Source organism: Anolis sagrei, chromosome 2, assembly GCF_037176765.1.
Source record: "Anolis sagrei isolate rAnoSag1 chromosome 2, rAnoSag1.mat, whole genome shotgun sequence".
Taxonomy (NCBI): Eukaryota; Metazoa; Chordata; class Lepidosauria; order Squamata; family Dactyloidae; genus Anolis; species Anolis sagrei.
Window position 1 is genome coordinate 10894334 of NC_090022.1, and position 25474 is coordinate 10919807.

General features: G+C 45.9%; 1 protein-coding gene and 2 pseudogenes across 1 annotated transcript; all 3 read right to left on the bottom strand.

The window, feature by feature from the left end:
• The window catches only part of LOC132766168 (zinc finger protein 208-like), a 146698-nt pseudogene that overhangs the window by 37459 nt on the left and 83765 nt on the right, over positions 1–25474 (bottom strand).
• Positions 1386–7274, bottom strand: LOC137096331 (zinc finger protein 91-like; the record flags this gene model as incomplete). The annotated part of the gene is given in 3 exon segments (XM_067465488.1): positions 1386–3840; positions 4012–4027; positions 7117–7274. Coding segments are annotated over 3 exon segments (2118 nt in total), but the record flags the coding sequence as incomplete, so codon positions are not given.
• LOC132765989 (zinc finger protein 665-like) lies at positions 6904–24749 on the bottom strand (annotated as a pseudogene).

Consider the following 25474-nt stretch of genomic DNA (forward strand, 5'->3'; position numbering starts at 1 on the left):
ACTCAGAGGCTATCACCCGATGGACTTAAAGAAAAACATACGGACTGGAGCAACTTCATAGAATATCTCGAAAAAGAAAGACAATGCCCTACGAAACTTTAATTGGCAATCCGATGACCTAAAAGAAAGACTCTGATATACGCTATCAGCAATTTTTTTTTATATAAGTGAAATAATTATCTGTCTGTTCAACCTGGAAGTCTTTTTATGTACCCCAACCCTTCCCCACTTTCCTTTTGGAGCTTGTCGATGTTGCCCCTCTCCATTCCCTCCCCCCCTCCCCCCCATTCCCTCCACGTATTCGGTTCCATTGTCCCCCTTCCCCACCTACCCTCCACCTACCCCCCCCCCAACCTTCCCTACCCCTATTCTTCCGCCCCAATTCCACTGGTTTTTATATGCATTGAAATCTGTAATAAAGTTATTTTTTAAAAAAAAGAAGGCCAAATTCCAGCCAGCTTAAAAGAAGCTGTTTTAAAACAGCTGCTGAAAAAACCATCACTGGACGCCACTCAATTGAACAACTTGTGGCCAGTTTCCACTCTCCCCTTTTTGGGCAAAGTCTTGGGATGTGTGGTCGCCTCGCAACTCCAGGTGTTCTTGGACGACACTGATTATCTGGATCCGTCACAGTCTGGCTTCAGACCGGGTCATGGAACTGAGGCAGCCTTGGTCTCCTTAGTGCAGCGGTTCTCAACCTGGGGATCGCAACCCCAGGGGGTTGTCTGGCCATTTCAGATGCATCCATTGGCCCTGCACAAGGGCGTGGGACAGGTGAGGGGTCAGTCCTCCGCACAAAGCCCGCCTTGCCCGCCTCGCTCTCTCGCCATCTGGTTGTTTGAGTTAACAATGCTCTCCAGATGTAGGTGAACTACATCTCCCCTAAATCACTGTCAATTCCTCCCAAACCCCTCCAGTATTTTTTGTTTGACATGGGAGTTCTGTGTGGAGGTCTCAGTGGTCGTGGAAGTCAGTGCAGAATCGGTTATACTCAAGTATATACAGTATGATTTTTTTAAAGGTGGCATGACAATTGTATTTAACCCTCTGAAGGATTGTCACAAAGAGCTGGCTTTGTGCTTCTCCAAGAACAGGAGCCCACCTAAGGAATGTAAAGGACAAGAAAGGGGACTCTACCAAATCTTAGTCAGGACTTCCCAAAGGGCTGTGTTTAAAATCAGAAGTTTACCCACAAAGACTGACCAGGGGAAGGACAGTCCAGTTCCACAGTGATGCCAGTGTCTAGAGAAGCAAAAGCATTCTCCGAAGCAGTCCCAAGACAAACAAGTCAAGCCAAACCCTACTTGAAGCCAAAGGAATCATGCATCTTAATTGGAAAATGTTGAATGTATAGCGGACAGCACCAGAATGTCCAGATCCCACCATTTCCCTTTTGTAACACATTTTATTAGTTTTGTCCCAGCTCTTTGAATGATTTTTCTCCTGTATGTAGTCTCTGATGGGTCAAAAAGTATGACCCCTCCCCCCCAGCATTTCTTTGTTTTTTCTCCTGTGTGAATTAGGTGGTGCTTTGTAAGGTCGGTAAAGGTGTCAGGAAAGCATTTCCCACAATCCATACATCTGTGTGGCTTTTCTCCTGCGTGAATTTTTTGAGACTCACAAGGGCTGAACTTTGAACAAAACATTTCCCACACTCCTGGCATTTGTACAGCTTCTCCCCTGTGTGGAGTCTTTTGGGGCTCACCAAGTATGAACTGTAAGCAAAACATTTTTCACACTCCTGGCATTATGTGAAGTCTTCTGTGCTTCACAAAGGCTGAGCTGTAACCAAAACATTTCCCACAATCTGGGCATCTGTATGGGTTTTTTTCCTGTATGAATTCTCTGGTTACTCACAAGGGATGAACTCTGAGTAAAGCATTGCCCACAATCCTGTCATTTGTACAGTTTCTTTTCTGGCATGATTCTCTTCTCTGTGAAATCTTCTCTGCTCATCAAATAAAAAATCCAAGCAAAACATTTCCCACACTACTGGCCTTGGTATGGCTTCTCCCCTGAGTAGAGTCTTTTGTGGCTCACCAAATGTGAACTGCGAGCAAAGGATTTCCCACATTCCTTGCATTGATATACCTTCTCACCTGTGTGGAGTCTTTTGTGCCTCACCAAGTGTGAACTGTGACCAAAACATTTCCCACATTCCTTGCATTGGAATGGCTTCTCTCCTGTGTGGACTCTTTTGTGGCTCACCAAGGCTGAATTGCGAGCAAAACATTTCCCACATTCCTTGCATTGGTATGGCTTCTCTCCTGTGTGGAGTCTTTTGTGGCTCACCAAATGTGAACTGCGAGCAAAACATTTCCCACATTCCTTGCATTGGTATAGCTTCTCACCTGTGTGGACTCTATTGTGCTTCACCAAGTGTGAACTTTGACCAAAACATTTGCCACATTCCTTGCATTGGAATGGCTTCTCTCCTGAGTGGAGTCTTTTGTGGCTCACCAAATGTGGACTGCGAGCAAAACATTTCCCATATTCCTTGCATTGGTATGGCTTCTCACCTGTGTGGAGTCTTTTGTGGCTCACTAAGCCTGAACTGCGAGTAAAACATTTCCCACATTCCTTGCATTGGTATGGCTTCTCTCCTGTGTGAATTCTTTTGTGGCTTACCAAGGTTGAACTCACAGCAAAACATTTTCCACATTCCTTGCATTGGTATGGCTTTTCACCTGTGTGGAGTCTTTTGTGGCTCACCAAAGCTGAACTGACAGCAAAACATTTCCCACACTCCTGGCATTGGAATGGCTTCTCTCCTGTGTGGACTCTTTTATGGTTCACCAAGGTGGACCTGAGAGCAAAACATTTCCCACACTCCTGGTATTGGAATGGCTTCTCTCCTGTGTGGACTCTTTTGTGGTTCACCAAGGCTGAACTGCCAGCAAAACATTTCCCACACTCTTGGCATTGGAATGGTTTCTCTCTTGTGTGGACTCTTTTGTGGCTCACCAAGTTTGAAATTTGGGCAAAACATTTCCCACACTCCTGGCATTGGTATGGTTTCTTCCCTGTGTGGAGTCTTTTGTGGCTCACCAAGTCTGAATTGCAAGCAAAATATTTCCCACACTCCTCACATCGGTAAGGCCTCTCTCCTGTGTGGAGTATTTTGTGGCTCACCAAGTCAGAACTCTGAGCAAAGCATTTCCCACACTCCTGGCATTGGTATGGCTTCTCTACTGTGTGGACTCTTTTGTGGCTCACCAAGCCTGAACTGTTAGCAAAACATTTCCCACACTCCTGGCATTGGTATGGCTTCTCTCCTGTGTGGACTCTTTTGTGCCTCATCAAGTTTGAACTCTGAGCAAAACATTTCCCACACTCCTCGCATTTGTAAGGTTTCTCTCCTGTGTGGAGTCTTTTGTGGTTCACCAAGTCTGAATTACGAGCAAAATATTTCCCACACTCCTCGCATCTGTAAGGCTTCTCTCCTGTGTGGATTCTTTTGTGGCTCACCAACCGTGAACTGCGAGCAAAACATTTTCCACATTCCTTGCATTGGTATGGCTTCTCACCTGTGTGGACTCTTTTGTGGCTCACCAAGGCTGAATTGCGAGCAAAACATTTCCCACATTCTTTGCATTGGTATGACTTTTCTCCTGTGTGGAGTTTTTTGTGCCTCACCAAGACCGAGCTGTCAACAAAATGTTTCCCACACTCCTGGCATTGGTATGGCTTTTTTCCTGTGTGGAGTCTTTTGTGCGTCACCAAGTGTGAACTCTGAGCAAAACATTTCCCACACTCCTGGCATTGGTATGGCTTCTCTGCTGTATGGAGTCTTTTGTGGCTCACCAAGTGTGAACTCTGGATAAAAGATTCCCCACACTCCTGGCTTATGAAATCCTCATTTCCTTCAAAGATTTCTCCTTGGCTCAAATCTGGCAGTTTGTAATCAGCAATACATTTTGCTGATACTTTCCATTTACAATGGCTTTTCCCAGCACTGAGGGTCTTGTGAAGTGTAAGTCCCATATTTTGGGTGAAACACTGTCCACATACATTGCATCTGTAGGGCCTTTCTCTGGCAGAATCTCCACCTCCTCTGTGCTGGTGTCTAGGAAGGCCTCCATTGTGTCCCAAATGCTTCCTGTGTTTGGTGTTCCAGTCATCTGCTATGAAGAAGGGCAGAAATAGTGTGAGTGATAAGGACTCTAGGGAATTGCTATAAGAAGGAGATCGAAATGATCCTTAAAACAAAATAGAAATGGAAGAAAATAAGATATAAATGCTGCCCTCTCCCCACCCCTTGTGCAGTAAAGATGGATACTGTTTGACTGCCAGGGGCCTCTAAAGGAAAGATGAATAACATATGCTCCAGAGACTACCTGTTCCTCAGCCCAGTCTGGCTTTTTATTCTGTCTCCTCCTTTCTAGGGGAATGGAGGAATTTTCCCTTCACATTCCAATGCTTGCCTTCTTCTCTAGCTAAATCTTTACCTTGCTACCACTGATTTCACAATCGCTCCTTCCTTTTTATTTCTCTCCCCAACCTCCAATTCTCTCTTCCCAGGTTCACTTAAGGTTGGATTTTTCTGCTTCAACGTTGAAGGTCCTATAACTAATTTCAGATTGCTAGAGAGATTGTTACAGTTTTGCATGATAAGGCTGGAAAGATACCAGATAGAACTGTAAAGAAAAATTGGAAAAAATAATGAAGGCAGGGAAGGAAACAAAAAAAAAAAAAAGGAACGCAGGCAGTACTCGACCAGATATAATGACATCTACGTAACACCACCCTGGAGAGAGTAGATATTGCCTCCTAAGCATCCCGGTTTGTGAGGAGTAAGAAGACTGTGCACCAGAGGGAAGAGCTGTTGGTAATCCAAATGCCGCAATCACAGGGACTTCTTGGAAATACCATTCTGTGGACTGTCAACTGCTTTGTTCAGCCAATTGCTCTGGTTCCAATACCTGTCTAATTCTGCCCGGCTTTTACAGAGGAGCTGCAACTTTTTCATCATATGAGAATTTAGGGAACTGGCAGGGGACATATTTACTATTTCCTAACCTTTAGGGTAGAATAAATATACAAAGTGTTTCAAAAAGATGGATTCAATATGAAATAGCTAGATTTCTGCAATTGTGAATCTACCATGAATGACATTCTCACCACTTGAAAGAGAGGGGCAAAAAGTTGGATTACTGCTATATAGGTGAACTACATCTCCCCTAAATCACTGTCAATTCTTCCCAAACCCCTCCAGTATTTTTTGTTTGACATGGGAGTTCTGTGTGGAGGTCTCAGTGGTCTGTGGAAGTCTGCGCTGATTCGGTTGACGGTACTGCAAATCCAATAATCTGCTTTCCATACATATTTTTCTGATTAATCATGATGCTTTAATAATGTTGAATTTGCAACAATGAAAACACATCCTTCATATCAGATATTTACAATTTGTAACAGTAGCAAAATTACAGTTATAAAGGAGCAACGAAAATAATTTTATGGTTGGGGGTCACCACAACATGAGGAACCATATTTAGGGGTCCTGGTATTGGAAAGGTTGAGAACCAGTGCCTTAGTGGATGGTCTATGTAGAGAGCTTGACAGGGAAAGTGTGCCTGTGTTGGTTCTCCTGGATTTTCAGGAGCCTTCAACATTGTAGACCATGGTATCCTTCTGGGATGCCTAGTGGGAATGGGGCTTGGGGGCACTGTCCTGCAGAGGCTCTGCTCCTTCTTGGAGGATTGCTCTCAGGTGTTGTTGTTGGACACTTGCTTGGCCTCTCAGCCATTGTCCTGTGGGGTCCTGGAGGGATCCATACTGACTCCCATGTTGTTTAACATCTACATGAAGCTGTTCATGCCTTCTCCTAGTCAGGGACACCAGGTTTACAGGAGATAAAACAGATACAGCTTTTTTGTAGCTGTATCTGTGCGGAGAGCAGAGAGGGTGCATGCATGGCATGAGAAAGGGGGAGGTGTGTGCCGGCCAAAGAGGCTGCACACGCAACTCCCTTTCTCTACGTCTCGCCGTGCACGCAAACTTCTCTGCTCTTCACACAGCAACTCAGCTGGGTTGCTGTGTGGAGAGCAGAGAGAGCAGTGCATGTCAAGAGAAGGTGAAGGTGTGTGCCGCCCAGAGGCAGTGCACATGCCTCTTTCTTTTCCTTGCGCCAACCATGTACCCTCTCTATTCTCCATACAGCAACCCTGCTGAAGGGCGCATGCATGTGCTCCTCTCTCCCGGTTATTGCCATGTGCATGCACACCTCCCTTTCTCCTTCTTTTGCCGCGCGAACGGTAACTATTCCATGGTAACTTTTATACTTCATGGGGTGACACAAGAAATACATAGTAAAGGAGCAGCAGCGTTAGTAATTGTTTGGAAAGGCACCTAGCATGCGGCAAGAGGTGAGGGTCCTGCTGCATAAGCAGGGAATTGAAGGGTTTTTTTCAGCCCCGAGCCTTCCAGCCAGGACCCTCACCTGAGTATAAGCCGAGGGGAACCTTTTCACCCCCAAAAAGAGCTGAAACACTCAGCTTATACTCGAGTATATACAGTATGATTTTTTAAAAGGTGGCATGACAATCGTATTTAACCCTCTGAAGGCTTGTCACAAAGAGCTGGCTTTCTGCTGCTCCAAGAACAGGAGCCCACCTAAGGAATGTAAAGGACAAGAAAGGGGACTCTACCAAATCTTAGTCAGGACTTCTCAAAGGGTTGTGTTTGAAATCAGGTGTTTACCCACAAAGCCTGACCAGGGGAAAGACAGTCCAGTCCCACAGTGATGCCAGTGTCCAGAGAAGCAAAAGCATTCTCCGAAGCAGTCCCAAGTCAAACAAAGCTAAATAACTCAAGCCAAACCCTACTTGAAGCCAAGAGAATCACGTCTTAATTGGGCAATGTTGAATGTATAGCAGACAGAACCAGAATGTCCAGATCCCACCATTTCCCTTTTGCAACACATTTTATTAGTTTTGTCCCAGCTCTTTGAATGATTTCTCTCCTGTATGTAGTTTCTAATGGGTCAAAAAGTATGACACCCCCCCCCCCCCCACCCAGCATTTCTTTGTTTTTTCTCCTGTGTGAATTAGGTGGTGCTTTGTAAGGTCAGTAAAGGTGTCAGGAAATCATTTCCCACAATCCTTACATCTGTGTGGCTTTTCTCCTGCGTGAATTCTCTTGAGACTCACAAGGGTTGAACTTTGAACAAAACATTTCCCACACTCCTGGCATTTGTACAGCTTCTCCCCTGTGTGGAGTCTTTTGGGGCTCACCAAGTGTGAACTGTAAGCAAAACATTTTTCACACTCCTGGCATTATGTGAAGTCTTCTGTGCTTCACAAAGGCTGAGCTGTAACCAAAACATTTCCCACAATCTGGGCATCTGTATGGTTTTTTTCCTGTATGAATTCTCTGGTGACTCACAAGGGATGAACTCTGAGTAAAGCATTGCCCACAATCCTGGCATTTGTACAGTTTCTTTTCTGGCATGATTCTCTTCTCTGTGAAATCTTCTCTGCTCATCAAATAAAAAATGCAAGCAAAACATTTCCCACACTACTGGCATTGGTATATCTTCTCTCCTGAGTGGAGTCTTTTGTGGCTCACCAAATGTGAACTGCGAGCAAAACATTTCCCACATTCCTTACATTGGTATAGCTTCTCATCTGTGTTGAGTCTTTTGTGCCTCACCAAGTGTGAACTGTGACCAAAACATTTCCCACATTCCTTGCATTGGTATGGCTTCTCTGCTGTGTGGACTCTTTTGCGGCTCACCAAGTCTGAACTGTCAGCAAAACATTTCCCACACTCCTGGCATTAGCGTGGCTTCTCTCCTGTGTGGACTCTTTTGTGGCTCGCCAAATGTAAATTGCTAGCAAAATATTTTCCATACTCCTTGCATTGGTATGGCTTCTCTCCTGTGTGAATTCTTTTGTGGCTTACCAAGGCTGAACTCACAGCAAAACATTTCCAACACTCCTGCCATTGCTATGGCTTCTCTCCTGAGTGGAGTCTTTTGTGTCTCACCAAGACTGAACTGCGAGTAAAACATTTCCCACATTCCTTGCACTGGAATGGCTTCTCTCCTGTGTGAACTCTTTTGTGGCTCACCAAATGTGAATTGCTAACAAAACATTTTCCACATTCCTTGCATTGGTATGGCTTCTTACCTGTGTGGAGTGTTCTGTGGCTCACCAAGGCTGAACTGACAGCAAAACATTTACCACACTCATGACAATGGTATGGCTTCTCTCCTGTGTGGACTCTTTTGTGGCTCACCAAGGCTGACCTGTCAGCAAAACATTTCCCACACTCCTGGCATTGGAATGGCTTCTCTCCTGTGTGGAGTCTTTTGTGGTTCACCAAGGCGGAACTGACAGCAAAAGATTTTCCACACTCTTGGCATTGGAATGGTTTCTCTCCTGTGTGGACTCTTTTGTGGCTCACCAAGTTTGAAATCTGGGAAAAAAATTTCCCACATTCCTGGCATTGGTATGGTTTCTCTCCTGTGTGGAGTCTTTTGTGCTTCACCAAATCTGAATTCTGAGCAAAACATTTCCCACACTCTTGGCATTGGTATGCCTTCTCTGCTGTGTGGACTTTTTTGTGCTTCCCTAAGCCTGAACTCGCAGCAAAACATTTCCCACACTCCTGGCATTGGTATGGCTTCTCTCCTGTGTGGAGTCTTTTGTGCCTCACCAAGTGTGAACTCTGAACAAAACATTTCCCACACTCCTTGCATTTGTAAGGCTTCTCCCCTGTGTGGAGTCTCTTGTGGTTCACTAAGTCTGAACTCCGAGTAAAACATTTCCCACACTCCTCGCATTTGTAAGGCTTCTCTCCTGTGTGGAGTCTTTTGTGGCTCACCAAGTCTGAATTGCGAGCAAAATATTTCCCACACTCCTCACATCGGTAAGGCCTCTCTCCTATGTGGAGTATTTTGTGGCTCACCAAATCTGAACTCTGAGCAAAACATTTCCCACACTTCTGGCATTGGTATGCCTTATCTGCTGTGTGGAGTCTTTTGTGCCTCAGCAAGTTTGAACTCTGAGCAAAACATTTCCCACACTCCTCGCATTGGTAAGGCTTCTCTCCTGTGTGGACTCTTTTGTGGCCCACCAATTCTGAATTGCGAGCAAAATATTTCCCACACTCCTCGCATTTGTAAGGCTTCTCTCCTGTGTGGAGTCTTTTGTGGCTCACCAAGTCTGAATTGCGAGCAAAATATTTCCCACACTCCTCACATCGGTAAGGCCTCTCTCCTGTGTGGAGTATTTTGTGGCTCACTGACTGTGAAGTATAGATAAAAGGTTTCCCACACTTCTGGTTTATGAAATCTTCAGTTCCTTCAAATATTTCTTCTTGGCTCAGATATGGCAGTTTGTAATCAGCAATACATTTTGCTGATACTTTCCATTTACAATGGCTTTTCCCAGCACTGAGTGTCTTGTGAAGTATAAGTCCAATATTTTGGGTGAAACACTGCCCACATACATTGCATTTGTAGGGCCTTTCTCTGGCAGAACCTCCATCTTCTTTGTGGCTTTGCTGCCGTCTAGGAAGGCCCTCATTGTTTCCCAAATGCCTCTTGTGTTTGGTGTTCCAGTTATCTGCTGTGAAGAAGGAGAACAGAAACAACAATTCCTCTGTGTGAGTGATAAGGGCTCTAGGGAATAGGTATAAGAAGGAAATTTCAATGATCCTTAAAACAACATAGATAGAACTGCTGTCCTCTCCCCACCCCTTGTTCAGTACAGATGGACACTGTTTGGCTGGCTGGAGCCTCCAAGGTAGAGGTGAGTAACATATGCTCCAGAGGCTACCTGTTCCTCAGCCCAGCCTGGCTTTTCATTCTGTCTCCTTCTTTCTGGGGGAATAGATGACTTTCCCTTCACATTCAAATGCTTGCCTTTTTCTCTAGCTAAAACTTTACCTTGCTCCCACCCATTTCACAATCATTCCCTCCATTTTATTTCTCTCCCCAGCCTCCAGTCCTCTCTTCCAATGTTCACTTAAGGTTGGATTTTTCTGCTCCAACGTAGAAGGTCCTATAACTAATTTCAGATTGCTAGAGAGATTGTTACGGTTTTGCATGACAAGGCTGGAAAGATAGTGACTGTAAAGAAAAAGAGAATAATAATGAAGGCAGAGAAGGGAACAAAAAAAGGAATGTCTGCAGAACTTAGTCAGATATAGTGACATCAACGTAATACCACTTTTGAGAGAGTGGATATTGCCTCCTAACCATCCCGGTTTGTGAGGAGTGAGACGACTGTGCACTCTATTGGAAATGGTTACATTTCTGCCATTGTGAACCTACCATAAATTACTCTTACCACTTGAATGAGAGACATATAGAGTTCCATTACTGCTATATGCCTCTCCCAGTGCACAAAAAACCCTAAGCCCCAAACACTCACAACACAGAACATGTAATGCATTATTTTGCAGGTCACCATCTTGCGAATGACTGAGGCTAGGGGCAGTTTGTGAGTTGCGACAGACAGCGTACAGAGAGCTTAGCTTCAGACATGCAGATGCCAGCCTGTCTGGTTGGGAGGAAAAACAAGGTTGAATATCTCACTGATAGTAAGATGTATAGCCACGCCTGCATATCTGAATCCAGGAGAAGCTTGTTCTTTTTCATGATCACAACCACAAGAGTATTTATTACGGTCCATAGACCCATCAGTAAACAAAGTCATTTTGAATTCTCCCATCTCAGGAGAAGATCATTGTACAAGATACATCTATGTGGTTTCAAGTAATACCCCTATCAGAGGTTAGTCGCTTCCTACGCCTTGTTGCCACTGTGAGGAATTTTGCCACTAAGAGTGTCACCCTGTGGCACTTGTCCTCTAAAGGATATCTAACAATCCTCTGCATGTGAGGGATGGCTGGTCATGCGGGACAGGATTGGATATAAAAGTTGCCTACGTTGCACTGTGTAATAGCGGCACTGCAATAAAATGTATTCTGTTGTTCCTATTTCATTTCCTCCACAGGGACATAGTCTTTGAGAGGAAGGAACTCCAGGCAGTCTGCCTCTTAGCAGCTCTGAGGGAAATACGTTGAATCTCGCCTTTGTAAAGAGACCAGTTGCGGCAAGGGTGTGTGGTATGTGGCAAGGGTGTGTGGTATGCTTGGACTCGACTCCAGTTATGGAAGTCTTCCCACTGGAGTCCAAATTGGTCGTAATGTTGGAGTTGCTCAGGCAACAATTCAAAACATTATTCTTCATGAAGGTTTGGGCATCTAATTGGTTTTACCAAAACCCTGCCATGCACCTGGTTTTAATGCTTTTTAAAATATTGTAATTCTATTAAAATGTCCAAATCTGTTTTAAAACCATTTTCGTCATTTGCATCCTTTGCCTTTGTTTTCTCAGTTGTCCTGGATGCACTTCCCAGATCTCTATAGGGAGAGTGGAATATTAAAATGTCAAACAGGTCATCACACAGACATCAACCATGAAGAAAGCAAAACACGAAAGCCACAGTCCCCCTGAGGCCCCAAAAAAGGTCAAAATGTAGGTTGAGGTCAAGAGGAGAAGCTGTCATCGTTTCTGAAAATGCCACCTTGAAAAAGCAAATCAACTGAGAGAAAAAGAAGGGAGATTGTCCTCTGTATCAGAAAGACTAAGGGTCCCATATATTTCTAGTATGTCATATATTTCTAACATAAGCCCTGCCTTGAGGACCCTCAGTGATTGGGATGATTTAGCATATTGTTCCCACCAGGGAGCTGCTGACTGGGATCCTGCATTTTGAAACAGAAATCCCCATCCGTGAGGGAGCCTTACCAAGAGAGTCCACCATCCCATGAATCTCCTCCATGATCTGCACGTGCAAGGCCTTCTGACCAGGATTCAGGAGAGCCCATTCCTCCAAAGAGAAACAGACAGCCACGTCCTCAAAGGCGATTGGGCCCTGGTGGAAAAAGAACACATTTCCTTCTCACATCATGGAAATCAAGCAAAAGAACTACAAGAAACGCTTTGAAATGATTTACATTTCTGTGGGTTCAATCTTTTCTGTTTCACAAAGGCTTCAAACTACAGGAAAGGAGATTCCACCTGAACATTAGCAAGAACTTCCTGACTGTGAGAACTGCCCTGGAGTGAGGTGGAGGCTCCTTCTTTAGCAGCTTTTAAACAGAGGCTAGATGACCATCTGTCAGGGGTGCTTTGAATGCAATTTCTTTGTTTTGTGGCAGGGGGTTGGACTTCCAACTCTAGGATTCTATGACCAAGCCTGGAATAAATGACCCCCAGGCAGCCCCATTCCTCCGCTCCCAGGAATCCTTCTGCTTACCTGAGTCAGTTCCACTTCATCACAAAGCAGAAGAAATGACTGTGGATTCGGCAACAACATCATTCCACCCTCTGGGAGAGAGAGAAAGGAGTGGAACGCAGATCACATAAACATGTCTCAGAGCTTACAATTAGGGTCCTGAAAAGAAACCTATAAAGAGCATTCTCCAGCCCAGGAATATGTAAAGTTTTGGAGTTTAGGCCGTTTTATCTCAAGCAGTGCTTTAAGTAGCTTGGATTGAAACTAGTACTGGGCTTGGTAGTTCAATGGACTAACATTATTTTTGTTGTTTGTCTTCCAGCTCATCTTAGCTTCGGGTTTCACCTGGGAACATACCGTACGGCTGATATTTCAGTCCCACTCAACAGTATGCAAATGTAGAAGTATAACAATAAAGAAAACTCCAAATCACACTGAATTTACACTTTTTGCAACCATATGCTTACCTATATACTCATCTCAAGCCCAAAGGATCCTACATGCATGCCTTCTCTAGCTCAAACGGATTGTGCATTTGTTACAATCCCCTGAAGGAGAAGTTACACTGGCACAAAACAGCAAAACACCCCAAAGGGTTCCTTCTTACCCTCCAAGGCCGCAGCCCCATCTCCTTCCTGCTTGAGCTCCTTCTGATGGAGGCTCTGGGTGGGGCCTGGTGGAGGTTTCTCCGATTCAGAGACATCAGGATGGACTTCAACACAGTTATTATGGGCCTGGAAGAGCACACAGTATTCCAGAAGTAGTATGGATGAAATTAAAAAAAAATCACAGATGAGTTTGAAACACATCCCACACTCCCCCTTCCATCATTTTCAATGTGATCTGGGGTCAAGAAATTTGGGTAGAGTAGCAACTAAGCATATGCTGGATATGGAGGTGAGAGCAGGAGGGGCAGAGCAGGTGGGAAAAGAAGCCGAGGGAGCAGAGTCCGGCTTCTCCCTCACATTGGTCCCATCTTGAAGGAAGGCAGGATGTACATTTAATCTCTCCATCAGTCCCAAGATGAGTGAAGCCAAGAGGCAATGCTCTCACCTGTCCTTCCTGCTTCTCGTCCTCTGCCCGACTCAGGAGGAAGCCTTCCGCCAGGGCCACCGCCTGGGAAGAGGTCTCTGCCCCACACTCTCGGACCCAGCTCCCCATCTCTGGGGGCAGGATGCTCAGGAACTGCTCCAGGATCACCAGGTCCAGCATCTCCGCCTTGGTGTGTTGCTCTGGCTTCAGCCACTGGCGGCAGAGAGAGTGGAGGCGGCTGCAAACCTCTCTGGGCCCCTCGCCCTCTCGGAAGGAGGAATGCCTGAAGCGCTGGCACAGTATGTGTTTATCTAGGATCATCTGCGTAGTTATTTCCCAGAATTCTCCAATCTTCCCGGGAGCCCTTCCTGCTTCAGGTCCAGATGAGTTGGTTCTCTCCATGTTGGAACCACTCTGATGGAAGAACCCTACCGTATCCAAGATGCTCTTCCTCTGTCTTCTTTTAAGGGAAAGAAATCCCAGAACAGGCTCGACTCCAAAATTCTCAGCCAGAAATCACATTTTCTCTGTGAAAGAAAGGCAGAATTAGACAACAGGCTTTGGGAGGTTTTTTCTTTGAGAGATGTAAAAAAGAAAAACAAACCTCTAGCCATTTGTTTATTTATATTTTTATTTATTTCACAGCCAGGTAATGCTGGGCCCTCCTTTCACTGGGTTCTCTGCTTCTCCAGCCTCCAGACCTCTCCTGGCCTCCCATTGAGGCCTGGGCCCACTCCGGCCCTCCCTCCTGGTGTGGTGGGCTTTGGCCCCTCTTCGGCCCTTTGGAGAAGGAATGGGAAGAAGACTCACCAGAAGGAGAGGAAGAGGAAGGAGGAGGCCAAAGGGGGAAACTCTTCTCTTCTCTCCCAGCCAGGCAAGGAAGAGTGAAGTGGAGGGAGTTTGGTTCCTAGATGGGAAGGAAAGGCAGGTCTAAGGAGGCCCACTTCCTTCCTGCCTCTCTGGGAACCACAATCCCTCCCCTTAACCCTTCCTTGCCCATTGTGACACTGGAAGGAGGGGAAAGAGCTTCTCTCCAAAGCCCTGCAACCAAAGGATGAAAGATGATGGCAGAGATATCATCATGGGAGGAAAATTCTGTATTCCTAGGATAGTTAGATGTATTCTCCTCCTGCCAAACCCTTGCTCCCCAGCCCCACTGAATATTCAAGGCAATCCATCAGTCCTGGGAGCAGAGCAGAGCAGAGCCTCCACCTACAACAGAGGAAGAAGGTCTCCACTTGGGGTCAAGTCCCAGGGCTCCCTTTTCCCAAGGAGGAGGAACACCGACTGGGGGGAGAGACAACCAAAGCACCCACCACAAGCAGGCTCTTCCTTGCCCACGCGTGGTCTTGGAGACATCACCCGCTGCAATGGCTGCTCTCCAAAGCCGCACTCTGCCAAGCCCGGGGAAGCTCCATTCACAGTCCTGTTAGAAGGGTGTCACTGAGTTCCACATTTCCGTCTCGGCGGCTTATAGTAGTGGGTGCTTCAACGTCCATGCAGAGGTCACCCTGTCGGGAGCAGCTCAGGACTTCATGGCTACCATTGTCACAAAAATTTAATGTGCGGTTTTTATAAGTGTAGATTTAATATGATATGTGGGAATGAATGGGAGGATGTATGGAACTAATAATTTTGGAAACACCAGTAAAAGACCCAGGCCTGCATGACTACCTACCTGCATGCTGGACTAGAATTAAAAGTTGCCAAAGAGAAATGAAAGGTAAACTCTGATAAGAACTGGAACAGTGATAACAGAAATGTTTGCAACATTCCTAATGTTAAGATGGACGTCAACATAAGCCTTGTGTTCGTCAACACCAATCAAAAAGAGTCAGCATCTGGCCAGGTGCTTCTCCAAGGAGGGAAAAAAGGATATAATAACGTTTGGGTGCATGGATGTACATGTGTGTGAATGTTGAGTGAAAATGTAATTCCCCTTTGTCCAGTTGTCAGTCCTATGTAACTGTCAGTTGTTGTACATCCAATATAGTTGCATAGAATCTGTATGTCTAAATGTTTTTCTGTAATTTGTAGTGCCTTTTGCACTGGAAATTACAATAAAAAGGACATATGCTTCAGAATTATTGAAAAGTCATTCATGACTCCATGGCAACCGTGCAGCTGTCCCAAGTGGTTTCTGGCCCAACCCACAGGGCAGGACAGACATTGGACTGGGATTTCTGTCAGGGAAGGGAGGAAGGTGGCCGTGTGGAGGAACCGCCTTTATTCCTCTTGCCCTGGACCGACCCTCCTCTGGCCAGGCTTAGGCTTCCTGCGCCCCTCACCTGCCCAGGGCGGGAGGACCTATTGAAATGCTCCGCCCAGGAGGCTTATGGGCCCAGAGTGTGAGGATTTGAAATGGTGGGCTGGCTGGAGAGATAGGTGTCAGCAGCCAATTGGCTGAGTGTGCCAGGGGCCAGGCTATTATACAGCAGGATATATATTGGTTTAAATACTGAGGTAAAGCTTCTAATTACTCTGTTTATACACATATACCAACCCTCACACAGAGGGCTTCCTGGCGGCTCTTGGGGAATTTCCTGCCACCCTGGTCGGTGCTCCTGTCAATGCTCCGCTCACTCGCTGGAATGGTGAGACGGAGAGGGCAAGGGACACCATCGCTACGGGACTTCCTGTCTCTCATTTATTTATTTATTTATTTACTATTCAAATTTATATGTCACCACTCCCCTGGGGCTCGGAGCGGCTTACAAGAAGAGGCTAAAATCTAACACAATTTAAAAACAATTTAACACAATTTAAAAACAGCAACATCAAAGATCAAAGGCCTGTCTAAACAAATATGTCTTACATGCCCTGCGGAAAGCTGGTAAGTCCTGCAAGGCACGGATTTAACAACCTCATCTCAGAGCTAACCCAGCTCTTTGGTTCACTGAGGAGCTGGCAGCGATGGAGCATGAGAAGACGAGACAAGAGGGCATGTGGGGCACATCTCACAGTGAATCAGACCGAACATGGATATGTGCGTATTTAAGGTCATATTCTGTGGCAGTGGAGGCCACAAAAATCTTCCATTGCGACCAACATTGCATTCCCGAGGAACCGTCCAACTAAGCTGTTTCGAGTAGTCAGAAGGTTGTTAAATCCTTTTTCACAAGACCATTCGGCACCTTGATGTGAAGCATTTGCTCGGTTCTTTGCTGATAAAATCGCTCTGATTCGTTTCGACTTGGACCCCATGATTACTGCAGTCTCTAAAGATGTAAAGACCCTTGGAGAGGCGAGGGTGACCACATGCATCCTGGACCCTGCCCATCCTGGCTGGTAAAGCAGGCCAGAGGAGGTTTGGCAGAGTGGGTAGAAGTGGTGGTTAAGGCCTCCCTTCAAGAAGGCCAAATTCCAGCAAGCTTAAAAGAAGCTGTTTTAAAACTGCTGCTGAAAAAACCATCACTGGACACCACTCAATTGAACAACTTGCGGCCAGTTTCCACTCTCCTCTTTTTGGGCAAACACTCAGCTTATACTCGAGTATATACAGTATGATTTTTTTTTAAAGGTGGCATGACAATTGTATTTGGAGAGAAGAATGTAGATTTATTTGGTTACTTTTCCTTGCGTTTCTGCCACCACTTGAGGTAAGTTGTAATAATGTGAGAAATGGCACTTTGGACACAGAATAGACGGAGCTGAGGCCATCTTCAAATAAAAGTTAACAATTTTATTATGTACACAGCGTGTGGTTGCAAGACGTAACTTTTCCTTGTTGCACTTGGAATAATACTTGTAACTTTAACAGTTCATTCTTTCAAGTAACACAGTATCTTTCTGACGTAGAGCACTTGTTTCAGACAAAGTTTCAATACAGGGATGTTTCCCTTGTCTGATCCTCCCTAGATCAAATACTAAGTAAACTATTCTTTAGCCTCTCCTTAGACTAAAAGAATACCAGCTCTGTTTCACCATTCGGCTGCACTAGCCTGAGAAACTTCCAATAGCCAAACCCAGCTTTTCAAAGCCTCAAAGCTTTGCTTCGCAAGTCACTCCGCCACCTTTTCTTTCCTTCTCTCCCAACTCCTAACTCCTCACTCCTCTGAACCTAACTCCTGACTCCCCTGAACCTAAACCCGGACTGCTCACACCTCTAAACCTAAACCCTAACTGATTTTTAACTGTCGTTTTTTCAAACTCTCCGCTCTAAGCTCTTCCCACTTCCCTCTCTCCTGCATCGGTCTCCATGGCAACGCACATGGAGGATTCCTCTGACTTAGGCCGCTCCAGCATTACTGAGGCAATCTAAACACAAATACAGTTAAAATCATACAATGTATAATCAACTCCTGTACAGTATTTAACCCTCTGAAGGATTGTCACAAAGAGCTGGCTTTCTGCTGCTCCAAGAACAGGAGCCCACCTAAGGAATGTAAATGACAAGAAAGGGGACTCTACCAAATCTTAGTCAGGACTTCTCAAAGGATTGTGTTTGAAATCAGAAGTTTACCCACAAAGCCTGACCAGAGGAAAGACAGTCCAGTCCCACAGTGATGCCAGTGTCCAGAGAAGCAAAAGCATTCTCCAAAGCAGTCCCAAGACAAACAAGTCAAGCCAAACCCTATTTGAAGCCAAGAGAATCACATGTCTTAATTGGGAAATGTTGAATGTATAGCTGACAGCACCAGAATGTCCAGATCCCACCATTTCCCTTTTGCAACACATTTTATTAGTTTTGTCCCAGCTCTTTGAATGATTTCTCTCCTGTATGTAGTCTCTGATGGGTCAAAAAGTATGACCCCCCCCCCAGCATTTCTTTGTTTTTTATCCTGTGTGAATTAGGTGGTGTTTTGTAAGGTCAGTAAAGGTATCAGGAAAGCATTTCCCACAATCCATACATCTGTGTAGCTTTTCCCCTGCGCGAATTCTCTTGAGACTCCCAAGGGCTTAACTCTGAACAAAACATTTCCCACACTCCTGGCATTTGTACAGCTTCTCCCCTGTGTGGAGTCTTTTGGGGCTCACCAAGTGTGAACTGTAAGCAAAACATTTTTCACACTCCTGGCATTATGTGAAGTCTTCTGTGCTTCACAAAGGTTGAGCTGTAACAAATTTTTTTCCCACTACCTGGCCATCTGTATGGTTTTTTCCTGTATGAATTCTCTGGTGACTCACAAGGGATGAACTCTGAGTAAAGCATTGCCCACAATCCTGGCATTTGTACAGTTTTTTTTTCTGGCATGATTCTCTTCTGTGTGAAATCTTCTCTGCTCATCAAATATAAAATCCAAGCAAAACATTTCCCACACTACTGGCATTGGTATGGCTTCTCTCCTGAGTGGAGTCTGTTATGGCTCACCAAATGTGAACTGCGAGCAAAACATTTCCCACATTGCTTGCATTGGTATAGCTTCTCACCCGTGTGAACTCTTTTGTGGCTCCCCAAGGCTGAACTGCGAGCAAAACATTTCCCACATTCCTTGCATTGGAATGGCTTCTCTCCTGTGTGGAGTCTTTTGTGCTCCACAAAGTGTGAACTCAGAGCAAAACATTTCCCACATTCCTTGCATTGGTATGGCTTCTCTCCTGTATGGACTCTTTTGTGCTTCATCAAGTCTGAACTCTGAGCAAAACCTTTCCCACACTCCTGGCAATTGTATGGCCTCTCTCCTGTGTGGAGTCTTTTGTGGCTCACCAAGGCTGAACTGTCAGCAAAACATTTCCCACACTCTTGGCATTGGTATGGCTTCTCTCCTGTGTGGACTCTTTTGTGGCTCACCAAGTTTGAAATCTGAGCAAAACATTTACCACATTCCTGGCATTGGTATGGTTTCTCTCCTGTGTGGAGTCTTTTGTGCTTCACCAAGTCTGAACTCTGAGCACAACGTTTCCCACACTCCTGGCATTGGTATGCCTTCTCTGCTGTGTGGACTCTTTTGTGGCTCACCAAACCTGAACTGTGAGCAAAACATTTCCCACACTCCTGGCATTGGTATGGCTTCTCTCCTGTGTGGACTCTTTTGTGGCTCACCAAGTGTGAACTCTGAACAAAACATTTCCCACACTCCTCGCATTTGTAAGGCTTCTCTCCTGTGTGGAGTCTTTTGTGGCTCACCAAGTCTGAACTCCAAGCAAAACATTTCCCACACTCCTCGCATTTGTAAGGCTTCTCTCCTGTGTGGAGTCTTTTGTGGCTCACCAAGTCTGAATTGCGAGCAAACCATTTCCCACACTCCTCACATCGGTAAGGCCTATCGCCTGTGTGGAGTATTTTGTGGCTCACCAAGTCTGAACTCTGAGCAAAACATTTCCCACACTCCAGGCATTGGTATGCCTTCTCTGCTGTGTGGACCCTTTTGTGGCTCACCAAGCCTGAACTGTCAGCAAAACATTTCCCACACTCCTGGCATTGGTATGGCTTCTCTCCTTTGTGGAGTCTTTTGTGCCTCACAAAGTTTGAACTCTGAGCAAAACATTTCCCACACTCCTGGCATTGGTATGGTTTCTCTCCTGTGTGGAGCCTTTTGTGCTTCACCAAGTCTGAACTCTGAGCACAACGTTTCCCACACTCCTGGCATTGGTATGCCTTCTCTGCTGTGTGGAGTCTTTTGTGGCTCACCAAGTCTGAATTGCGAGCAAAATATTTCCCACACTCCTCACATCGGTAAGGCCTCTCTCCTGTGTGGAGTATTTTGTGGCTCACTGAGTGTGAAGTATAGATAAAAGGTTTCCCACACTCCTGGTTTATGAAATCTTCAGTTCCTTCAAATATTTCTTCTTGGCTCAGATCTGGCAGTATGTAATCAGCAATACATTTTGCTGATACTTTCCATTTACAATGGCTTTTCCCAGCACTGATGGTCTTGTGAAGTATAAGTCCTATGTTTTGGGTAAAACACTGCCCACATACATTGCATTTGTAGGGCCTTTCTCTGGCAGAACCTCCATCTTCTTTGTGGCTTTGCTGCTGTCTAGGAAGTCCCGCAATGCGTCCCAAATGCCTGCTGTGTTTGGTGTTCCAGTTATCTGCTGTGAAGAAGGAGGACAGAAACAACAATTCCTCTGTGTGAGTGATAAGGGCTCTAGGGAATAGGTATAAGAAGGAAATTTCAATGATCCTTAAAACAACATAGATATGGAGGAAAAGAAGATATAACTGCTGTCCTCTCCCCACCCCTTGTTCAGTACAGATGGACAGTGTTAGACTGCCTGGAGCCTCCAAGGTAGAGGTGAGTAACATATGCTCCAGAGACTACCTGTTCCTCAGCCACAGCCTTGCTGTTCATTCTGTCTCCTTCTTTCTGGGGGAATGGATGACTTTCCCTTCACATTCAAATGCTTGCCTTTTTCTCTAGCTAAAACTTTACCTTGCTCCCACCCATTTCACAATCATTCCCTCTATTTTATTTCTCTCCCCAGCCTCCAGTCCTCTCTTCCAAAGTTCACTTAAGGTTGGATTTTTCTGCTCCAACATAGAAGATCCTATAACTAATTTCAGATTGCTAGAGAGATTATTACGGTTTTGCATGACAAGGCTGGAAAGATAGTGAAAATAGAGAAAAAGAAGGGAGATTGTCCTCTGTATCAGAAAGACTAAGGGACCCATATATTACTAGTATGTCATATATTTCTAACATAAGCCCTGCCTTGAGGATCATCAGTGATTGGGATGATTTAGCATATTGTTCCCACCAGGGAGCTGCTGACTGGGATCCTGCATTTTGAAACAGAAATCCCCATACGTGAGGGAGCCTTACCAAGAGAGTCCACCATCCCATGAATCTCCTCCATGATCTGCACGTACAAGGCTTTCTGGCCAGGATTCAGGAGAGCCCACTCCTCCAAAGAGAAACGGACAGCCACGTCCTCAAAGGCGATTGGGCCCTGGTGGAAAAAGAACACATTTCCTTCTCACATCATGGAAATCAAGCAAAAGAACGACAAGAATCTCTTTGAAATTATTTACATTTCTGTGGGTTCAATCTTTTCTGTTTCACAATGGCTTCAAACTACAGGAAAGGAGATTCCACCTGAACATTAGCAAGAACTTCCTGACTGTGAGAACTGCCCTGGAGTGTGGTGGAGGCTCCTTCTTTGGCAGCTTTTAAACAGAGGCTAGATGACCATCTGTCAGGGGTGCTTTGAATGCAATTTCTTTGTTTTGTGGCAGGGGGTTGGACTTCCAACTCTAGGATTCTATGATCAAGCCTGGAATAAATGACCCCCAGGCAGCCCCATTCCTCCTCTCCCAGGAATCCTTCTGCTTACCTGAGTCAGTTCCACTCCGTCACAAAGCGGAAGAAATGACTGTGGATTTGGCAACAACATCATTCCACCCTCTGGGAGAGAGAGAAAAGAGTGGAACGCTGATCACATAAACATGTCTCAGAGCTTACAATTAGGGTTCTGAAAAGAAACCTATAAAGAGCATTCGCCAGCCTAGGAATATGTAAAGTTTTGGCGTTTAGGCCGTTTTATCTCAAGCAGTGCTTTAAGTAGCTTGGATTGAAACTAGTACTGGGCTTGGTATTTCAATTGACTAACATTATTTTTGTTGTTTGTCTTCCAGCTCAGTTTCAGGGCTCGTCTTAGCTTCGGGTTTCACCTGGGAACATACCGTACGGCTGATATTTCAGTCCCACCCAACAGTATGCAAATGTAGAAGTATAACAATAAAGAAAACTCCAAATCAGACTGAAATTACACTTTTTGCAACCAAATGCTTACCTATATACTCATCTCAAGGCCAAAGGATCCTACATGTATGCCTTCTCGAGCTCAAACGGATTGTGCATTTGTTACAATCCCCTGAAGGGGAAGTTACACTGGCATAAAACAGCAAAACACCCCAAAGTGTCCTCCTTACCCTCCAAGGCCGCAGCCCCATCTCCTTCCTGCTGGAGCTCCTTCTGCTGGAGGGTCTGAGTGGGGCCTGGCAGAGTTTTCTCCGATTCAGAGACATCAGGATGGACGTCAACGCAGTTATTATGGGCCTGGAAGAGCACACAGTATTCCAGAAGAAGTATGGAAGAAATTTTAAAAAATCACAGATGAGTTTGAAACACATGTCACACTCCCCCTTCCATCATTTTCAATGTGATCTGGGGTCAAGAAATTTGGGTAGAGTAGCAACTGAATGTATGCTGGATATGAAGGTGAGAGCAGGAGGGGCAGAGCAGGTGGGAAAAGAGGCCGAGGGAGCAGAGTCCGGCTTCTCCCTCACATCAGTCCCATCTTGGAAGGAAGGCAGGACATACGTTTAATCTATATATCAGTCCCCAGGTGAGTGAAGCCAAGAGGCAATGCTCTCACCTGTCCATCCTGCTTCTCGTCTTCTGCCCAACTCAGGAGGAAGCCTTCCGCCAGGGCCACCGCCTGGGAAGAGGTCTCTGCCCCACACTCTCGGACCCAGCTCCCCATCTCTGGGGGCAGGATGCTCAGGAACTGCTCCAGGATCACCAGGTCCAGCATCTCCGCCTTGGTGTGTTGCTCTGGCTTCAGCCACTGGCGGCAGAAAGAGTGGAGGCGGCTGCAAACCTCTCTGGGTCCCTCGCCCTCTCGAAAGGAGGAATGCCTGAAGCGCTGGAACTGTATGTGTTTATCTAGGATCATCTGTGTAGTTATTTCCCAGGATTCTCCAATCTTCCCGGTAGCCCTTCCTGATTCAGGTCCAGGTGAGTTGGGTTTCTCCATGTTGGAACCACTCTGATGAAGAACCCTACCGTATCCAAGATGCTCTTCCTCTGTCTTCTCTCAAGGGAAAGAAATCCCAGAGCAGGCTTAACTCCAAAATTCTCAGCCAGAAATCACATTTTCTCTGTGAAAGAAAAGCAGAATTAGACAACAGGTTTTGGGAGGATTTTTCTTTGAGAGTAAAAAGAAAAGAACCCCTAGCCATTTATTTACTTATTTCAGAACCCAGTAATGCTGGGCCCTCCTTCCACTTGGGCCTCTGCTTCTCCAGCCTCTAGACCCACCTGGCCTCATCTGGTCCCCCATTGAGCTCCCATTCAGTCCCAAGCCACACTGAATCCCCCCGTGATTCCCTGAACTGATGCCTTGTGATTCATAGTCTTCCTTATAAAGAACCCAGAGACTTTGAGACAAAAATCAATATAACAACTAAAGTAAAATATGTGGAAATCCAGATGACAAACAACTATGAATTATTTTTTAAAAACTTAAGGGGAGGAAAAGACCCAGGCAAGCAGGTTCTATTAAGTAAGGAAGTCAACACTGTGGCTCCTTACAGAAATGTTTACAAGGCTCCTTGATAAGGAAAGCCAATTCAACAAAATCAACATCTGTCCAGGAACTGATGGGATCTGCTGTCAGCAATTTACACCTTCAGAATCACATCAACAGAAAACACGACGTAAAAGGACCGCGCTCTCTCTCTCTCTGAAAGCGTGTGTCAGACCAACTGAACACCATTTCTGAACACCATCGTGAACAGCCTCCTCCTCCCAAGAAGCGGATCATCTTCAACAAGAAGAATGGTAAGAACGCTTGATGAATGAATGATGAATGAAAGACTGAATGTTAGAGAAGATGTGTAAATGTCGATGCCACATCCCCCTTTGTCTATGTAACCAGGTTAATTCTTCTAAAAGCCAGGACTGGAGTCTGCATTTGATTCTTTCCATGAAAGTACCTAATGCAACCTGTCTGACTGAAAGCGGAAGAAAAGAACCTATTTAATGTTTTTAAAAGTACTTATGATACTTTGTGATGGAGTGGAAGTGACGCAGGTAAGCAGAGAGGCAGGTGAGTGGGTGGGGAAGGGAAAGCCCTGGGCCTCTCTCTGCCTGCCTCTCCCTCCTCCCAAGGCTGACCCCCAATCCCTTTGCATCAGGCCCCCTTCTCTCCATGGCGCCCAAGGCTCAAGGCCAGGCTGCATCTCCTTCCAAGGAGGAGAGCTTAGGAAGGGGTGGTTTCCCTTCTTCTTCTTCTCGGCCAGGGTGTGTGTCTCCGCCTGGGTCAGGAGGCCAGCCTGGGAGGGAATGAGGCCTGGGCCCATGGGCAGTTCAACCCATTACGCAAAGTAAGCATTTGCAGTATAGTTGATCTTGCCCAGGGGCGCTCTTGGGGGAAAATAGACCATGACATATGCGAATTGTAGTTACTGGGATGTTTAATTCACCTACAATTGAAGAGCATTCTGAACTCCACCAATGATGGAACCGAACCAAATATGGCACACAGAACTCCCACGACGAACAGAAAATATATATCAGTGATTGGTTTGGGGGGGGGGGTGCCAAAATACTGTTTGCTTACCATTGAAAATTACCTCTGCCTGGGCCCACTCCAGCCCTCCCTCCAGGTGTGGTGGGCTTCGGCCCTTCTTTGGCCTTTTGGAGAAGGAATGGGAAGAAGAGTCACTGGAAGGAGGGGAAGAAGGAGGAGGAGGAGGAAGGAGAGGCCAAAGGGAGAAACTCTTCTCTTCTCTCCCAGCCAGGCTAGGAAGAGTGAAGTGGAGGGAGTTTGGTTCCTAGAGGGACAGGAAAGGCAGGTCTGAGGAGGCCCACTTCCTTTCTGCTTCTCTGGGAACCACACTCCCTGCCCTTAACCCTTCCTTGCCCAGCGTGACACTGGAAGGAGGGGGAAAGAGCCTCTCTCCAAAGCCCTGGAACCAAAGGATGAAATATGTTGGCAGAGCTATCCTCATGGAGGGAAAATTCTGTATTCATAGGATAGAGAGATGTATTCTCTCCATGCCAAACCCTTGCTGCCCAACCCCACTGAACATTAAGGGGAATCAGTCAGTCCAGAGAGAAGAGCAAAGCCTCCACTCACAAGAGAGAAAGAAGGTCTCAGCCTGGGGTCAAGGCTCACGTCTCCCTTTCCCCAAAGAGAAGGAACACAGACCTGGGAAGGAGATACAACAAAAGCACCCACCACACACGGACTCTTCATGCCCACGGCCTATGAGAAAGCACCTTTGAGAAATCAGAGATGTGTCGGAAGGGCATCACACATTTACACATTTCAGTCTTACGCATGACTGCTACAAAGGAGAGACCAATATAGTGGGGTCATAAGTAGGTCTACCCGGTCAGGATTGGTTTGAGGCGCCTTCCTCTTGGGACGTGTCTCCCTTTTGCCCTCCACTTGTGCCTCTTCGAATTCTGCAGCACTGCTGGTCACAGCTGACCCGTTCCCAATACAACTGACCGAAACCCGGTAGTGTGTAGCCAATGGGGTGCCCTATCTCTGGCCAAGCGGTGGACAAAGGC